Source organism: Chlamydotis macqueenii, chromosome 19, assembly GCF_036417535.1.
Source record: "Chlamydotis macqueenii isolate bChlMac1 chromosome 19, bChlMac1.mat, whole genome shotgun sequence".
Classification (NCBI taxonomy): Eukaryota; Metazoa; Chordata; class Aves; order Otidiformes; family Otididae; genus Chlamydotis; species Chlamydotis macqueenii.
The window spans coordinates 1519986-1536227 of NC_141574.1; the positions used below are offsets into that span (position 1 = coordinate 1519986).

A 16242-nucleotide genomic window follows, 5' to 3' on the forward strand; every position below is an offset into this window, starting at 1 on the left:
CGCGTGCCAGAGGTCTGCGATTCATGAGTGCGGATCGGCCCTGCGGTTCGTTCTGTCACGTGCAGCACGTGTTGCTGGGTGTCCTCACTAATCACGCCTGCCTTATTGCTCGGGTGTTTCCCTGACCCGTTAAAAAATGATGTGACTGAAAAAATTCAGTATGCAAATTGGCCCACGGGCTGCTGCAGGGAAACTGGCTGTGAAAATGGTTTTTAGCAGGCATGGGAGTTTAGTCAGATACTTGTTCCGACAGCGGAACAGTTACGTTTGTCTTGGAGGACTGGGCCAGGAAGACGTGTGCCTGCTGAAGATGCTGTCGTTAGCCCAAGGACTCGGGTGGGGAGCGCGGCGGCAGCTGGACGTTACAACTCACCAGAGATCATTGTGACAGGCGCGCTCATTATCTTTACATATCGTGTTTTATTTTGGATTGAGTAACTCATGCAAGTCCATAATTAAGGTCTCATTGCTTTGAAATACAGCACGGGGTGATTAAGACTTGGATTTTCTGATGAGGGATTCATTTGCGTTGTGGTGTTTCCTGAACGTTGTCCTAAGGTCCCTTGCTGTGGGCAGGAGTCGCTCTCAGCACCGTGACCTCTGGTGCCTTAGTGGCGGAGCGGGCTGTGAGCGGCCGGTACCGTGGCGAGCGCGGTGACGCCAGCTGGGAGCAGAGGCGGGGAGCAGCCCGCGGCTGTGCGCAGCACCCTGGGACGAGGTGCTGGTCGCGTCCCCGGGGGGTGCACACAGGGAAGGAGGTGGCCTGAGCTGAAATCACCATCGGAGCTGGGGCGAGACAGGTTCCTTTGTTGCTGTGGCAGCTCTCGCTGATAGCAAGGTTGGATTTTAAGAGATGCTCAGAGCAGGGTGACGCGCGTTTCAAAGGGATGGTTCTCGGTGGTGGTGTCCGTGGTCGCTCTGTCAGTACCACCTGCAGTGTGACAGAGGAGCTGCGCCGGGAGGGCCCCAAGGGCACAGGGCTGTCCAAGTGCGTGGCGGCCGCGGGGGACCGTGGCTCTGGTCACGCTCGGCTCAGGTGGCGCGGAAGCCTCTGCGGCTCCGTCAGACTGACGCCGCGGTGTCAGAGCCGTGGCCGGACCCTCCTCAATCCCCTGGGAGCCGGTGTTGGTGGGCGCTGCATGGCTGGGCGTGCGGCTGCTGGAAACGGGGCTCTCAAGAGCTGCGTCCTGTGTTTTGTAGACCCAGGAGGAGGAGCTGTTCGGCAATAATGAGGAGAGCGCCGCCTTCAAGAACTTCTTAAGTTTTCTAGGAGACACCATAACGCTCCAGGACTTCAAAGGGTGAGTTAAATAGAAAGAATGATTTTACAAATGCATTTAGTGAGAGACCATGTCACGTGTAAAAATATCTAGTGTGTGAGAAGCCATCTTGCTCGTGAGCAGGATGTACAGAGCGGGAGCAAATACAACCTTGGCTTGTTTTTCAAAGCTGGGGGAGTTTTCTGAAAAAAATTCGAGCTGCCAAGAGAGAAATACTTCCTTTCCCACAGTTCTGAGTTTGTGAGAAAATCTGGCTATATTCAGCCATAGATGAAGGGAACTTCATGTGGCAACGCGCCCTGTCCGGTGTCTGGGCTCAGCCGCGGTGTGCCTCTGGGGCGGCCACTGCAGCGGCTACGGTGCGGGCAGCGATCCCCCGCGGCTGGTGGGGGCTGTGGGCCGGCGGCACGGGCAGCCCACGTGGCACTGCCAGCACCGCCGGGCCACGGCTGGTGCCCAGGGCTGCGGTCAGCCCCGGCCCACCGCACTGCCCTGCCGCACACCCTGCGTTGCAGGCTGGTGACGGCGATGCTTGGTTACAGTGCGTGACGCACAGTCTGTTCTCTCCCGTTTGCTCGCTGCTAGATAAAGATAAATGAGCTGGTTTGTTCCGTCGCCCTGTCCCCTGACAGCCGCCGGCAGTCTCTGCTAAGCTTTCAGTTATTTCTTCGTTTCTCCCTGCCTTTCCTTTCATCTCCAGTTTTCGAGGAGGTCTGGATGTCAGCCACGGGCAGACGGGAGCGGAGTCTGTGTACACGGTGTTCAGGGACAGGGAGATAATGTTTCACGTCTCTACAAAGCTGCCTTTTACCGAAGGAGACACACAACAAGTAAGAAGATGAGCTTCCTCGCAGAGGGGCGTCTGAGCCGGCCTGTGCCGGTGCTGCCCTGCCCAGCATCCTCGGCTGGCGGGCGGCCGTGTGGGTCCCTGGTGTGCGGTGGCCTCTGCGCCCGGAGCTGGTGCTTGCTCCCGCGGGAGCAGAACCGCCTGGCTTTGCCGACCAAATGTTTTCCCTTTCCGCTTAGCTCCAGAGGAAGAGGCACATTGGCAATGACATCGTGGCGATTATCTTCCAAGAGGAGAACACGCCGTTCGTCCCAGACATGATCGCCTCCAACTTCCTGCACGCCTACATTGTGGTGCAGGTGGAGAACCCCGAGGCGGATAACACGGCCTACAAGGTGAGGGGACCCTCCGCTCGCCCCAGCCCATGGCTGCTGCGGCATCTCAGCTGCCCTGCCTGTCCGTGTGCTCGGTGGCACAACCAGCTCTCCGAACGGGAATAGGGGAGTGTGTTACACATACGTGTGTACACACACGTGTTTGTGTGTGCACTGTTACATAGCGTGTGTGCGTACGTACATATGCCTATAAAATATGTGCGTGTACAATAACATGCTGGTTCACTGAAGGTTTTTGGTACTGGTCGGTGTGTGAATAAGCCCCAGAGCAGCTCATACCCGTCTAACACATCGCTGCAGGGCGGGTAGCATCAGCCTTGTCATTTTCTGTTACAAGATCCCATCAGACGTAATTTTTCAAACGACAAGCACATTGCTTACAGCCACAAAGGAAAGCAGAATTCGTAGGAAGTGGATGTAAGAAGCTGTGCGTGGCTAACGCTCTCGTGAAGGCAGGGGCGAGGACGGGTGAGGGCTGGAGGGGAGCGGTCTCTCCACAGAGCGAGGGCTCGGGGATGCCCCTTGGCGCTGGGGCAGCCGGGCTGGGCTGGGCAGGGGAGAGCATCGCCCGCCGCACACCAGCCGCCCTCGGGAGAGGGATGTCTGCGCTGGGGGCTGCGCGTAATGACGTTTCTCTTGGCTCCGCAGGTGTCCGTCACGGCCCGGGAAGACGTCCCCTCCTTCGGCCCACCCCTGCCGAGCCCGCCGGTGTTCCAGAAGGTAAAAGCTGAGAGGGGAAGCACGTTCCCAGCCATAAAGTAATCTGTGTGTGTGTGAGATGTTTCCAAGCACGCCTGCCTAGGGAAGACGTAACTTCTGGAGTTCATGTGTGTTTATTTTGATTTCTGGTAAGGCCCATAGGGTCTGTGGAGGGGTGGGAGGCCGTGCACCATCGCACAGCGTAACTCGTGCCGGGCACCCCTGTCAGCGTGGGGGGGTCAGTGCAGGAGGGCACCCCAAACCCATCCAGGGTTTCCCACCAGTGCTCCCACATCTGGGGGGGCTGCAGGGTGCTGTGAGCTTGGCTTTTGGGTTGGTACGGCTCCGATACCAGGCAGAGTCTTTGGCTGGGGTTTGCCACCGTGGCTCTCTCCCCAGGGCCCCGAGTTCCGGGAGTTCCTGCTGACCAAGCTCATCAACGCTGAGAACGCCTGCTGCAAGTCTGACAAGTTTGCCAAGCTGGAGGTACCGCTGCGCGCCCGTCCCCATTCTGTGCCGTGGCCGGTGCAGGGAGGCTCTCGCCATTCCCGCTCCAAGCCACGTTTCCCAGGGCTGAGCTGGGTCAGCGCTTGCAGGGATGAGGGACTGGAGCGGGCGCATGTCTTGGCCCACCTGATGGCCACGGGGTCCCGTGGGGGTGGGGCGGGTGGTGCCCTTGGGGAGGACAAGCCAGCTGTCCCATGGATCGACGCTGCTGCCCCCTCCCTCGACTCAGCCCGCTCTCGCTCCCCCAGGACCGGACGCGGGCCGCCTTGTTGGACAACCTCCACGACGAGCTCCACGGGCACACGCAGACCATGCTGGGGCTGGGCCCCGAGGAGGACAAGCTGGAGAACGGGGGTCACGGAGGCTTTCTGGAGTCTTTCAAGGTAAACCCTCGGCTCTCGCCAACAGCGGAGTTAAAATGCAGCTGAGCTGGCAAAGCACATTTTAGGGAGGGGTGTGGATGAGTGGTGTTGGGGGACGACCAGGCGAGCTGGTCCCAGCAGGCACAGGCTGACGTGGTTGTGGTGCTGGCAAGTGCCCCTGTCAGGGCCGCCTCTCCAGAGCCCCGAGCAGCTCGTCTCCCGCCAGCGTGCCGCGGCACTTGCCGTGTGTCCAGAGGAGTCTCGGCCCAGGGCCAGCACCCTGCCATGGGCTGTGACTGCAGTTGGGCTTCGCTGCTGCAGGGCAAGTCCTGCTCGTGTCCCCAGGCTGCTGGCTGTCCCCACTGCGCCACCCCGGCTGCGGGACGGGGCGAGGGGTGGCTGTCGTGGCAAGCAGGCAGGAGGCGGTGGTTGTGTTAAATGGGAGACAGAAGGAGAGGTGCTGGGGGGTTTGGGGGGTGTAGGGGAGAGAAGGGAGAGTGGGCTGGCAGAAAAGAGAGGAGGAAGAAAGGAGATGAGATAAAATAACGTGGATGAAACTGAGCAAGCGTTGGAGGTAGGGCCAAGACCAGCTGGGCAGTGGGGCACATCCCTCGAAGTGGAGGGGCAGCGCTTGAGTCTGGGGGGCTGAGCCGTTGCCAGACGTCTCTGGTGAGGCTCCCCTGCGACAGTGGTGGGGAGGCGGCTGGGCAGGGCTGGACCTGTAAATCCGGGCTGCTTGCACAGGGTGGGTGTTAAATGGAGCCCCCAAGCCAGGGCACCGCGTCCCTGCCGTTGGTGATGCCAGCAACTGCGCTTCGGCCCCTGCGGCTCCCCAACGCCTCTCCCCATCCTGCCCTGCGTGTCGGCGCTGCTGGGCAGGGGCAGCTGCAGCGGGGACAGGTGCTGGTGCGGGGTGGCCGTCCCGTCCTGGGCCGGGGAGCTGCCCTGGCTGTGGCTGTGCGGAGGCGTCCTGCAGTCAGCGTGCAGGCACTGTTTTCTCTGTAGGCACTGGGGGGTGCGTCACCGCGTCCTGCACCCCGCAGCGGCAGAGAGGGGTGAGCAGCTCCCTGACCCCGCTGCGGGGGCTGGCGGAGGCTGAGGTGTCTGGGTTAGGTAGGAGGCACGTGGAAGTTGGGATGCTGTGCAGTTGTACATCACGGCGTTCACATCAGGGTCTGAGATGAGGATGCTAGATAATCATTCTTTTCCATGCTTTCTGTGAACGAGAAAGTGGACTGTGCTCTCCTGGCGTTGCAGGGAGTGCCGGGGCAGGCGGTGAGTTACGTGGGCCAGGTTGGGCTGCGTTTGCCCGGCCGCCTCGGGACCGCGCTGCTGGGCTGCGTCCTGGCTTACGTCCTCCACCGCGCGCTGTCAGAGTGAACGGGGGAGAGGAGAGACGGTAAATAAGAGGGCTGGGAGGGGGCGAGACCTGGCCCCCACTGTTTCCTTTTGCCCGGTGCCTCGCACCTGTGACGCAGCCCGCAGCCCCTTCTTCCCTGGCCGTGTGACGTGGAGAGCGGCCGCTCGAGGAGAGCAGAGCTTGTTTCTGCTGGGCCCTGGGTGAGCCAGAGGGGTGCCGTCCGTCGCCTTCTATTCGCAAACACTGTCAGATTTTGTATGGATTGCTGACACTAATAAATCCGGTCTGATGGACTCTTGCTTGGTGTTTGTTACTGGACGGGCAGGAGGGGACGGCGCGGGGCCGTCAGGGTGGCCGTGGTCCGTGGCACCGGCTGGGGCTCAGTGAGCTCGGGGCTGCAGCTCCCGCTCGCCCGGCACGGGTCTGCCTGCGGCTCGGTAGCCCTGGGGCCAGCAGCGAACCGGTGCCTGTGCACCATGGACATGGTGCCGGGCACCTCCAGAAATCTGGCCCTGGATGGCCTGTTCCCCCCAAAATGTCGTTACCTTGAGCTGGGACTCAAGGGGCTGACGGAGAGGAGGCCACGGCGCGGCGGAGAGCGCCGCAGCGACTCCAAAGGAATGGCTGTGAAGAGAAGCGTTCCCGTCATTGGCATGCTGGCGTCACGGTCCGGTTTGGGCTCCCGTTTCTATGGGGACTGCAGTAATTAGAGTAAGGGTATAGGTTTTTTTTAACTTGTGCATTTCGCTGCTGGTTTTCATAGCGTGTGCCAGACTTTCAGAAGATCTTGTGGTCGTGTTTGTAAGTGCTCGGGACAACAACTGAGAGAAGTCTTCAAAAATAGCTCGGGTCTCGTTTAAACGCTGAGACGAGCGTTCAGATCAGCAGGTCTCTGCCTCCGGCGTGCGCAGCTCTGCTTGCAGCGGTTTGAGTCAAAGCAGGTTACAGCCCCACTCTTTCCCAGCTCCTGCAGCCGACATCCCGGCTGCCGGCCCTTTCCCACGCCGGGGCTGCGTGTCCCGCGGAGCAGAGGCAGCCTGGACCTGGCACCTCTGTCCGCGCCCGGGCGAGGTCGGCCCAGCCTGGGCATCCCTCGGCGCGTGGTGCTCTGGCGGCGCTCCAGCTCTCGGGGCGGCCGGAGGGAACAGGGGCACGACACCTTGCGCTGGGCACCTTGCTCTGGGGAAAACAGCCTGTGCCACAGTGGGCGTGGGTGGGAGCAGGCTGCGGGGTGCCAAGTGAGCGGGTTGCCAGAGGCCGTGCGGGAATCGCAGCCCCTCTGCCTGGGCTGGAGGAGGCCATGGCTGCATTGGCCGGGGGCTTGGCTGGCAGGAGTTCAGCGCAGCAGCAGTCGTGGTCGTTGGTTTGCCGCGTCTGGCAGCAGGGATGCAGCGCTGGCGTGGAGTGCGGTGGGCCAGAGCGCGGGTGGGCTCTGGGCTGACGGCTGCGCCCAGGCTCGGTGAGGTGGTCAGGCAGGGTCATTCGGAGGGAAGTGTGCCCGGAGCCCGGGGGATCGTGGCTGATGTGAGGAGCGAAGGAACAGGGCTGTGTGGCTGGGAGAAATGAAGAGGGAAGGGAGCAGAGCTGTGGCTGCCGTGGGGACGGTGCTGCCCAGCTCCTCGCCGTGTCCCTTACAGAGGTGGCTGGGCCAAAGCAGCCGCAGAGGGGTCCGGGCTGAACGTGTTCTCAGGCATACACACACTGAAGGGCAGAAGTGGTTTTGTGAAGAGGCTGAAGCCTCTCGGGCAGGTTAGAGGTCCCTCAGCACGCAGGAGAGATGCAGGCAGGGCAGAGGCTTCTCACGGAACCTGTCCTCGCATAGTCCAGGGGGAATCTGGGGGGTGTGTGTGTCCAACGCTGGCTCTCGACTCGGCTGTGGTCCCCGTTCCTGCGGAGGGGCTTTGGGAGGTCGGGCAGGAGGCAGGGCTCTGGGGCTCGAATCCGCTGCTCCCGGTCCCGTAGCTGGGGTCCTCAGCCCTCGCACCGGCGTTGTGGGGGCAGTGGGGGGGAAAACCTGACCTTGCTGTGGCTGTGCGGCTCCCCAAGGGGCGGCTCATCGGCCGCTGCTCTTACCCATGAGATCCTTCTTGGGGCCTGCCGGCTCTCGGGGTTGCACTCCGGTGTGCCTGGGGGGACCTGGGGCTGGGGAGGGGGTTTGGGGTCGGCGGCCCCACAGGATGGCGATGACCGGCCATCCCCTGTCCCCTCCGGCTGCAGAGAGCCATCCGGGTGCGCAGCCACTCCATGGAGACGATGGTGGGCAGCCAGAAGAAGCACCACGGTGGCGGCATCCCGGGCAGCCTCAGCGGGGGCATCGCGCACAACAGCGGCGAGGTGACCAAGACCACCTTCTCGGTGAGCACAGCCACGTGTCCCTCTGCCCTCTGTCCCCATCCCTCCCCAGCCTGGCAGGGCACTGCACCGCGCTGACGCGGTCTGGCAGTCGCCTGTGCAGGCAGCGGACGTAAGGGCGAGGAGATCTGAGCAGAGCATGGTTTTGTGAGTGCTGTGTTCAAGCTGGGCTTGAATCTGCAGATGAGCTTCCTGGGGTTTTCGGCCCCAAAGCACAAAGGATATAGAAAAGAAATTCTGGCACTGCACATTTTCTAGATGCACAGGCTCAGAATTTCACACAGCACAATTCCTGGTAGGATGTTTAGTCTTAGGAGCTTCTGGGAGGGAGCTGTGCTCTCCAGCCTGGGCCGCTCTGTGCTTTCAGCCCCCCGTGCCGGCAGCTGCCGCCAAGAACCAGTCCAGAAGCCCCATCAAGCGCCGTTCGGGGCTGTTCCCCCGCCTGCACACGGCGTCGGAGAGCCAGGCGGAGAGCAGGACGAGATGGTGAGTTGGACATGGCCCCGGTCCCCCAGGTTACAGACTCCTGTTGCCTGTTAAATGTCAGGGGAGCCATGGGTGGGTGCTGGGGATCTTGCCTGGGGCGCAGCCTCCCTGTTCCACGCAAGCCGGCAGTGAGAGCTGCTTTTGCTGTGTTCGAGGAATGGTGCCTTGGATCCCTTCCCCCTGTTTTATGCTGAAGTGGTGGTATCCAGAGAGCATCTGTTGCTCTTACAGCTTAGCATTTGGCGTTGGGGAGTATAATTTGACCATCCTTTTTAAAGCTCTTGTGTAACTCATGCAACCTGTCTCCGTGCCCTCAGCGACAGTGTTTCTGGAACCCAGAAGACACCAGATTTGGGACATTCTTCTCAAGAGATGAAATCTGAAACCTCGTCCAACCCCAGCTCCCCGGAGATCTGCCCCAGCAAAGACAGGTGAGCCGGGAGGAGCCCCGTCCTCCTCCCTCTGGAGCTCATCACCCCATAGCTGGCAGACCACCAGCAACTTTGTCAAACAAAACCATCTCCAGGTTTCACTATAAATAAGTTTGATATTAAGGGAGGAAAAAAAAAGGTTCTGGTGATTCATGAGCACAGCTCCTTTATGGCCTGAAAACAGCTGTCTTTAAAAAGAAGAGGAGCAAAGAGCAGTATTTGACAGAAGCTGCCCAAACCCTCACGGGAGGGTCTGTCCTGCTGTCGTAGCCTGAAGGACATGGCTTTCTGAGTGACAACCATGGGATCTCCTGTTTGTTTCTCCTGTCTTCCTAGGCCGTTCATTAAGCTGAAAGAGAACGGGAGGTCAAACATCTCCCGCTCCTCCTCGAGCACCAGCAGCTTCGGCAGCACGGCGGGGGAGAGCGAGACCCTGGAGGAGTACGACAGCGTGGTAGGCACCAAACCCGCCCTGGGGCGTGCTCGGGCTCAGGACCCCGCACCTCTGCACGCCTTCCTGCTGCCTCCGCACCCTCGGGTGGGCTCTGTGTGGGGGGAAGGTGCCCCGCAGCCCCCGGTGCCTCCTCCCCGCTGACCCTGAGGGGCTCAATCCATCCCCGGGTGTGGGGAGGCAGGGGTCGGGTTGCCCAGTGGGACATCCCAGCGAGCCTTGGCGTGCACCGGGACAGCGCTTGGTGCTCCGGGGCTGGGAGTTGCTCCGAGCTCTCCTGCGAGCGGGCGCAGTGCAGGGCTCCGATGAGCAGGGGTGTAACGAGGCATCAGCAGGGCACGGGGGACACAAGAGAAAGCCGTGTCCCGGTCTGTCCCCATGCAGGGCAGCCAGCCGTCTACGGCCTCGCCGTTCAAGCAGGACGTGTTTGTCTACAGTGCCTCGCCTGGCAGCGAGAGCCCGAGCGTGGGGGCCGCGGCCACCCCCGTGATCATGAGCCGGAGTCCCACAGGTGGGTCACGGGAGGGCTCGGGGGCACTGGCTCTGCCTTGGCTCCTGGAGCCCCGGGAGGCTGCCGGGGTCCCGCAGCAGTGGGTCGGGATGGGGTCTACAGCTCTGGGACGGAGAAGCCCCCTCCCCAGCTTCACCCAGGCTGCTGGCGACTGCCGAATGTGGTGGGGTGAAGCAGAGGCCGTGCTCGCCGCGGCAGGATGGGCATCCCGCGGGATGCGGGGCAAGCCTGCGCTCCTCCTGAAACCCCGGTCCAACGGGGCTCTTCTGGAGAGGCAGCCCCATGTGCTTTATTTCTGTATTTCCACGGGGAATTTTTTTCCCTGCTAAATCAGAGCGCAGAGATGGCTTTTGCTGGGCTCTGTTTCCTCCCTTCCCTGACAGACATGTGCAGTAGTCGTGGAAACTCGCCGTCTCCAGGGACCGAGCCATGACTCACCAATTATTTAATAAACAAGCAGCTTCCCTGGGCCTTGGCTCCACTATCCCTGCTGCTAACTCACTCTGGCACCGATGCCATCCGTTTCAGCCAGATGATTTGCAAGATGGGGGGCAGTTCAACAGGGTGGGGTTGGCAGAAACGGCCCTTGGCTGGCGCGTCCTGCGCTGACGGCACTGGTGACGGCGCCGGGGGGGCTGGGGCTGGGGATGGCCGCAGTGCTCGCCCCTCGCCCGCAGACCACCGTGGCTTTCCTTGCCTTGTGCAGCAGCCGTCCGCCGGAAGGCAGCGCAATCCGAATGAAAACGCACATTATGCGCTTGGGAGCTGTTTGCGGAACAGCCGGGAGCCGCAGATCCGCCCCGAAGAGCCCCGTAACGGGAGTGACGCGGAGAGCTGGGCTGCGGGGTGCGGGCTGGCTGGCTTTTTGTGTCCCAGCGCCACGCAGGTCCTCCTCCTGATTTCATTAGCGATTTTCTGAACTATTAAACCAGCCCCTTTTAATGTTTAAAGTGTTTATTTTGTATTTTTCCTGCCAAGAACATGGAAATCCACCCATACATTATAGGGATCAGTCATTTCTTGTAGCCTTTTCAGTGGCATTTCCAGTAGATAGACTGTGAAATGTAATTAAGCCTCAATTTGTTCCATCAAAGCCATTTAATGTACGGATTTTGCCAAACATCCAGCCAAGAGAGACTAAATATTGGTAGTGCTCCTGACAGCCTATTGAAGCGCCTGGCTGTCATGCTGGCCGAGCGGCAGTCGGCACTACAGCTTCAGCAAATATTTTTGTTCACAGATTATTATTTTTCTTCTTTGCTTTTCCCCTCTCTCCAGCAGATCTGAAGAACAGAAACTCCCCACGGTCAAACCTGAAGTTTCGCTTCGACAAGCTCAGCCACAGCAGCTCCAGCGCGGTAGGTGCCGCAGCCCCCGCCGGGCGAGATGGGGGCCTGGGGTCTGGGGGGTTGTGGAGCAGGGGCAGGGAGGGACAGGGGAAGGGGTCTCATGACGTCTTTATTTGCAACCCAGCCCGTGTTCTGTTTTTCATGTAGAGCCACTAGCAGGACGAAGTTGTCGGGAAGGTGTAAAAGGTGAGCGTTTGTAATACAGTGTGCAAAACGACTCGTCTCATCTGGGGTCAAGTGCGTACAGCTAACGTTGGCTGATGGCACTGCTTATAATTAAGTACGTGATCAATAATGTATTTTAAAGGATCCTAAACGCTTTTGTAAGACGAAGGCATTTCATTTTTTCCCAGTTACCTTTGTGGAACGCTTGTGCCCATCTCTGCAGGGAGGCTGGAGTTCGCTGGGCTTTGCTCTGTGCACTGGGGGTGGAAAAGCAGAGCAGGTGTCCTTACCCCTCTCAAAATTAGATGGGAAGAGCCAGTTCACGAGGCGGATTTTATGGGCAGAGGTGAAGGGAGTGCAGCGTAAGGGCCGCCAGCACAAGTGGCTGCTTTCATGCAGAAGGCATTTGCAAGCCACGAGGAATTTATTTACTGACTTTCTTGCAGGCTCCACTTCCTGGAGTCCTTCTGTGTCAGGAAATCAGGCTTTTCGTTAGGAGCAGGGTGCCCAGAGGAGCTGTGGGTGCCCCATCCCTGTCCGTGCCCAAGGCCAGGCTGGACGGGGCTGTGAGTGACCTGGGCTGGTGGAAGGGGTCCCTGCCTGGGGCAGGGGGTGGGACTGGGTGAGCTTTAGGGTCCCTAAACAACCCAAACTGGTCCCTAAACTGGGTGAGCTGTAGGGTGCCTTCCAACCCAAACAATTCTGATTCTATGATTCTAAGTTTATAGCTGAGCAGAAGAGCCCAAAAAACATAAAAAGAGAGGAATTTCCATTTCAAAGGCATGGATCTAGAAAAGCCATGGTTTTGGGCCCCTCACTGAGTTTCCTCCTCTCCCAACCTGGGGCCGGCAGGCGGCTTGGTGTCGGCAGGATGGGCACTGCCGTGCCTTCATCTCCCTGGGACTGGCACTTCGTAGCTGTCACTGCAGGAGTGGGAATATGTCCTTCCACAGTCTCTCACACTTTTATCCTTTTCTTCTTTGCAGAGAATTTTTGTTTCAACAAAGGGAAAACTCTTCAACGCCCCGTGGGAAAACACACGCCCCGGCCGCGGGCAGCCAGGTGCCCTCGCCTCCCGGCTGCGCCCCTGCGCCTGGAAGAAGCTCTCACCTTGCTGCAATCTCTGCCCCGCCGGGGACCCAGCCACCTTCCCACTGGGTGAACCCCTCGCTAGCAAACGCCCCTGCGCCCCTCGCTCTGCGCCGCGGGAGGAGATCGTCTCCAGCCATGCGTGCAGCCAGAGGCCTCGTCCCTCTGCGGTGCCGTACCGTGTCACCCTGCGGGCGCTCGTGTGTACCGCAGCCCATGGGTGCCGGGCAGGCACCGTCCGTCCTCCTCCCAGCTCACTGCTGGCTCCCCTTGGGCAGAGGGGAAGCAGGACGAACCCCCGCGCGGTTTGGGTGCCTCCATGCTTTATTTGCAGCTACCTATGGGGAAACAGGGTTTTTGTGTTTGTGTTTTGGAAAGGTAACGGGTCAGGGCAAAATTCCGTGTGTGCTTGGCCCCGGGGCAGTTCCCCTGCGCCATCGTTTGCTGTCACTCTTCTCTGTTTGGAGACAACGGGGCAACATCTGCCCTGTGGCGATTGCCGGGCGGTGATTCCGGGCGGGGGCGGCAGCGGCTCCCCTCGCTGCCCGCATGGCAGAACTGGTGGGGCGGATGCAGCCTCTGGCTCCGTGCTTGCGTAGCTCCTGGCAGAGGAGGGGGGCGTGTGAACCGGTCCCGGGGGAGCAGAGCTGGTGACTGGGACCGGCTCATCCTCTCTGCAGCTGGGGACATGGTTTATTCGGCCTGCCGGCCTTTTCCCTGCCTGAAGCTGCGTGCCGGCCTGGAGAGGATGGCCCAAAGCTGAGGCTGCAGTATGGCTAAAGACCAGACGTGCTCGGAGGGAGCCTGCCCGTGGGCTCGCTTTGCGCTGTGGGCTGGATCGCCGGGCAAGCAAACGCGTGAACCCCGGCGAGCTGGATGGCGTTAGGCTGCTCCCCCCTCGCAGAACCTGTCCCTCTGCTTCCGAACGTACTTTTGGAAGACGAGGATTATGGATTCTGCCAGGTGACTTCCCTGTAATGCCCTTTTCCAAAAAATACCTCTCTCAACATGCCAAGAAATCCTTTTGCTCTCTTACGGAACTTCGCCTGAAGTTCACTGGAGTCTGGCCAGGAATTTCATATTGCTCAAAGATTTCCCATATCAGTTTTTTGAAAGATACACAGCAATTCTGCAGAGATGCTCCCCCCCCTTATCACAGTCTGTGACCTTTGCAAACCCCCTGTGAAGTAAGGTTCTCAATCTCAAGTGAAAGCAATTCTTTAAGTTCGTGATTCCTGATGAACATGGAACGTGAAGTGCCAAAGTTAACCTCACACCGCTGGAGCTCGGCGGGGCACAGAGGGATCCGGCAGCCGGTGTTAGGAAGTGCTCGAGGGATCACACACCTAGAAAGCGGCTCAGGGGCTGCAGCCGCTCCTGGGAGCTGTGCCCCTTGGGGGCAAGGGCTGGTAGAACCCACCCGTCACCTCCCCAGGACCAGCGCCGAGCCAAACCGGCTCCGCTGAGCGGGGCTCCGTGGGCGCTGACTGGCACCCTTGCTGTTGGGTTCCCGCTTGCGCGTGGAGTTTGAAGAGATCAGGCCGTAGCCCCAGTGGAAGAGGAGCCAGCGTGAGGGAGGAAAACGCCTCTGGAAAAGGCAGAGGACAGTTTCACAGGCACCCAGTGCGCGGTGAAAACCAGGACGCATAAATACCAGTAAGCACCAGTGGGACGCTCCCTCCTGCTTTCAGTGAGTCGCATTTCAATAGGGTTTAAAGCTGGAGGTTTTATTTGGAGAGGAAAGGCGCGGCGTGCGTAGCCCAGTCCGTAGCTTGCTCTCCGTGTCTCAGGTTCCACGCACTTGGCTGTGCAGCACTTTTGTCTGAAGATGCTTCGGTGGCACTTTCAGTCCCACCCCCCCCCCATCCCTCCTAGAAGCTTTTGGTCTGGTTTTGTTATGCCGCGCGGTGAAACGCTGACTGATGCAGCGACTTGCTTTGGGGGTCTGTCCTGCCTCGGCTTGCTTGCCCTGAGAACTCGCTTGGTTCTGTAGACGTCGTCGTTCGCGTGGGTGTTGATCTCCGTGAGATCTTTCAGCAGAAGATGCAGTGGCTACTGTCAGCTGGGTTCTTCGTTTTTGGGTTTGGGTTTTTTTTTTTTACTTGAAGCTGTGACTTTCCTTTTTGACCTGGATTGATTTGTAGAGTTCTTTGGGTTAGCAGGCAGGCGGGACGGCGTGAGGCCGCAGGGAGCGCGATGCGATGCGCTGGACTGACCTTTCCCCGTGCCAGCCTGCGGTGACGGCAGCCGGGCACGAGGTTTGCCAGCGGCTCTGCGTCCTCTGGGACAACTCCAGCAGCCCTCCTCACACGGGTCGTAAAACCTACACGCCCGAACAGCAGCCGGGCTTTCGGGGCTCCTGTCCCGCTCCGCCGGCGGCTGTGTGCCTGCCCCATTCCTTCCGGCCCCGCGTCGTCCTGGCTGTCCCATGACAGCGGTTGTGTCCGACCTCGGAGGCGTTTGTGCTTCAGCAGCGGGTGAAGGTGTTCTGTATATACTGCAAAACGTTTTGTGCTTGTGACACACACACATATATACATCTATAGAAGGGATTTTTATATGTATAAAAAAGGAAGGATCCTCAACTGACACTAAAGTTGTTGGGCAGTGCGTTCCCCTTTCTGATCCCCATCGTTTCCATGCGCGTGGCTGCAGCCAGACGCGGCCATGGCTTTGCGCCGGGAGCAGAAGGGGCTCAGAAACGCAGCGGGGCGAGGATGGGGGAGCCCTGGCTGCCTGGGGAGGTCTCTCCTCTCGTGGGGGTCGCTCCCCTTTCTGCCAGCGTTTCGGACCCCTGCCTGCTCCTGCTGCGCCTTGGACCGGTTCGAGGTCCGGGTCCCCTCCGCAGTGCAGTGCGGGCTGCACGTCCTCGCCGCGAGCGGGGAGACCCCACTCCCCGCTGCCAGCCTCTCCCGCCTGGGCCCTGGGGATGAGCTGCGGCTCCGGCTGGGCTCTTCCTTGGGAAGGCTCGTGGCCCGTACTGGCACCCTGGTGAAACCGAGCCAAGCACAGGATTACACCTAAGCACAACGTGGTTCTGAGCAACAAGGCGGCTCCAAGCACAACCTCACTTTCTTTCCAGAGCTTTGAGGGTCTTCAGGGATGGCGGGTGGAGGGGCCAGGCCGCGTCGCTGGCGTGAACGGGTGCGTTAACCGGGGCCGAGGCTTCTCGGCCGCCTCCAGCGTGGCTGCAAGCGCTCAGCGCCCGTCACCGCTCACAGCCAGTGGCCGGTCCGAGCCCGGCACCTCTGCCGTTGTGCCTCGCGCTTGCCGTGCTTTGTGATGTTCCGACTTCTGTTCCGCAGAGCTGGCGCGGTCCCTCGTCCCTCGTCCTACAGCATGCTTGCGTTACGTTTCAGTGAATGTAGCACTGCGTATATCCTGCAAAGGGAAATGCCGAATTTATATCATTAGAACGTGAAGAGAGTTTATAGAGTGAAAATAAATCCTGAAGAAATGTATCTGACAAAGTTTATTTTTTATGTAGAGAGGCGGTGCTTTGTAGTTCCCGGTGACCTATGTTGTAAATAATGTACATTTAATTTATTGCTATGGTAGCAGATTGTATTTGTTATGTATAAAACTAAAGGTTCACAAATGTATATTTTGTTGCTTAAATGTGTCTTTGCAAAGTTCACAATAAATAACATATTTTGTGTCCATATGTGTACTACACCGTGTGTCCATGGAGCGGCAGCTTTGGCTGGGCTCTTTGGGAACGGCCCCGTAGAAGCCGTGCGGCGGCACAGGGTGGGCCCAGCCTCTGCGCTGTGGCTCCGGTCTGCTCGCGGAGTCCCAGACTGGCGCGGGAGCGTCCGGGTGCGAGGAGGTGAAAACTGGGACACTGCTGCTGGCGCTCCTGGCACTGGGGCCGGGTTGGCGGGGACCCGCCGTGCACAGCGGTTTCACCCCAGTGACCGGTTCTGTTTCAACTGGAATTGGTGCCTCACAGAGCTCAGTGTGAACTGGTCCCAGTCAGCAGCCAGCCCACACACGGGAAAGAAAATAAACAGGCAGC

General features: G+C 59.8%; 1 protein-coding gene across 11 annotated transcripts in view; it reads left to right on the top strand.

Annotated features, from left to right (window-relative positions):
• The window catches only part of RAP1GAP2 (RAP1 GTPase activating protein 2), a 64015-nt gene extending 48972 nt beyond the window's left edge, over positions 1 to 15043 (top strand). For 7 of the 11 annotated variants that reach the window (XM_086762762.1, XM_086762767.1, XM_086762769.1 and 4 more), the window contains 14 exons: positions 1201 to 1301; positions 1981 to 2110; positions 2307 to 2462; positions 3111 to 3182; positions 3561 to 3647; positions 3917 to 4051; positions 7608 to 7745; positions 8110 to 8228; positions 8546 to 8659; positions 8996 to 9113; positions 9495 to 9621; positions 10900 to 10979; positions 11118 to 11156; positions 12122 to 15043. In XM_086762762.1, coding sequence (XP_086618888.1) covers positions 1201 to 1301; positions 1981 to 2110; positions 2307 to 2462; positions 3111 to 3182; positions 3561 to 3647; positions 3917 to 4051; positions 7608 to 7745; positions 8110 to 8228; positions 8546 to 8659; positions 8996 to 9113; positions 9495 to 9621; positions 10900 to 10979; positions 11118 to 11126 — 1386 coding nt within the window. In that variant the 3' untranslated portion in view covers positions 11127 to 11156; positions 12122 to 15043. Of the gene's footprint in view, positions 1 to 1200; positions 1302 to 1980; positions 2111 to 2306; positions 2463 to 3110; positions 3183 to 3560; positions 3648 to 3916; positions 4052 to 7607; positions 7746 to 8109; positions 8229 to 8545; positions 8660 to 8995; positions 9114 to 9494; positions 9622 to 10899; positions 10980 to 11117; positions 11157 to 11323; positions 11527 to 12121 lie in introns of those variants that run through there. The other 4 variants (XM_086762764.1, XM_086762768.1, XM_086762763.1 and 1 more) reach the window with 3 other exon arrangements.
• The last annotated feature ends 1199 nt before the right edge of the window (positions 15044 to 16242 follow it).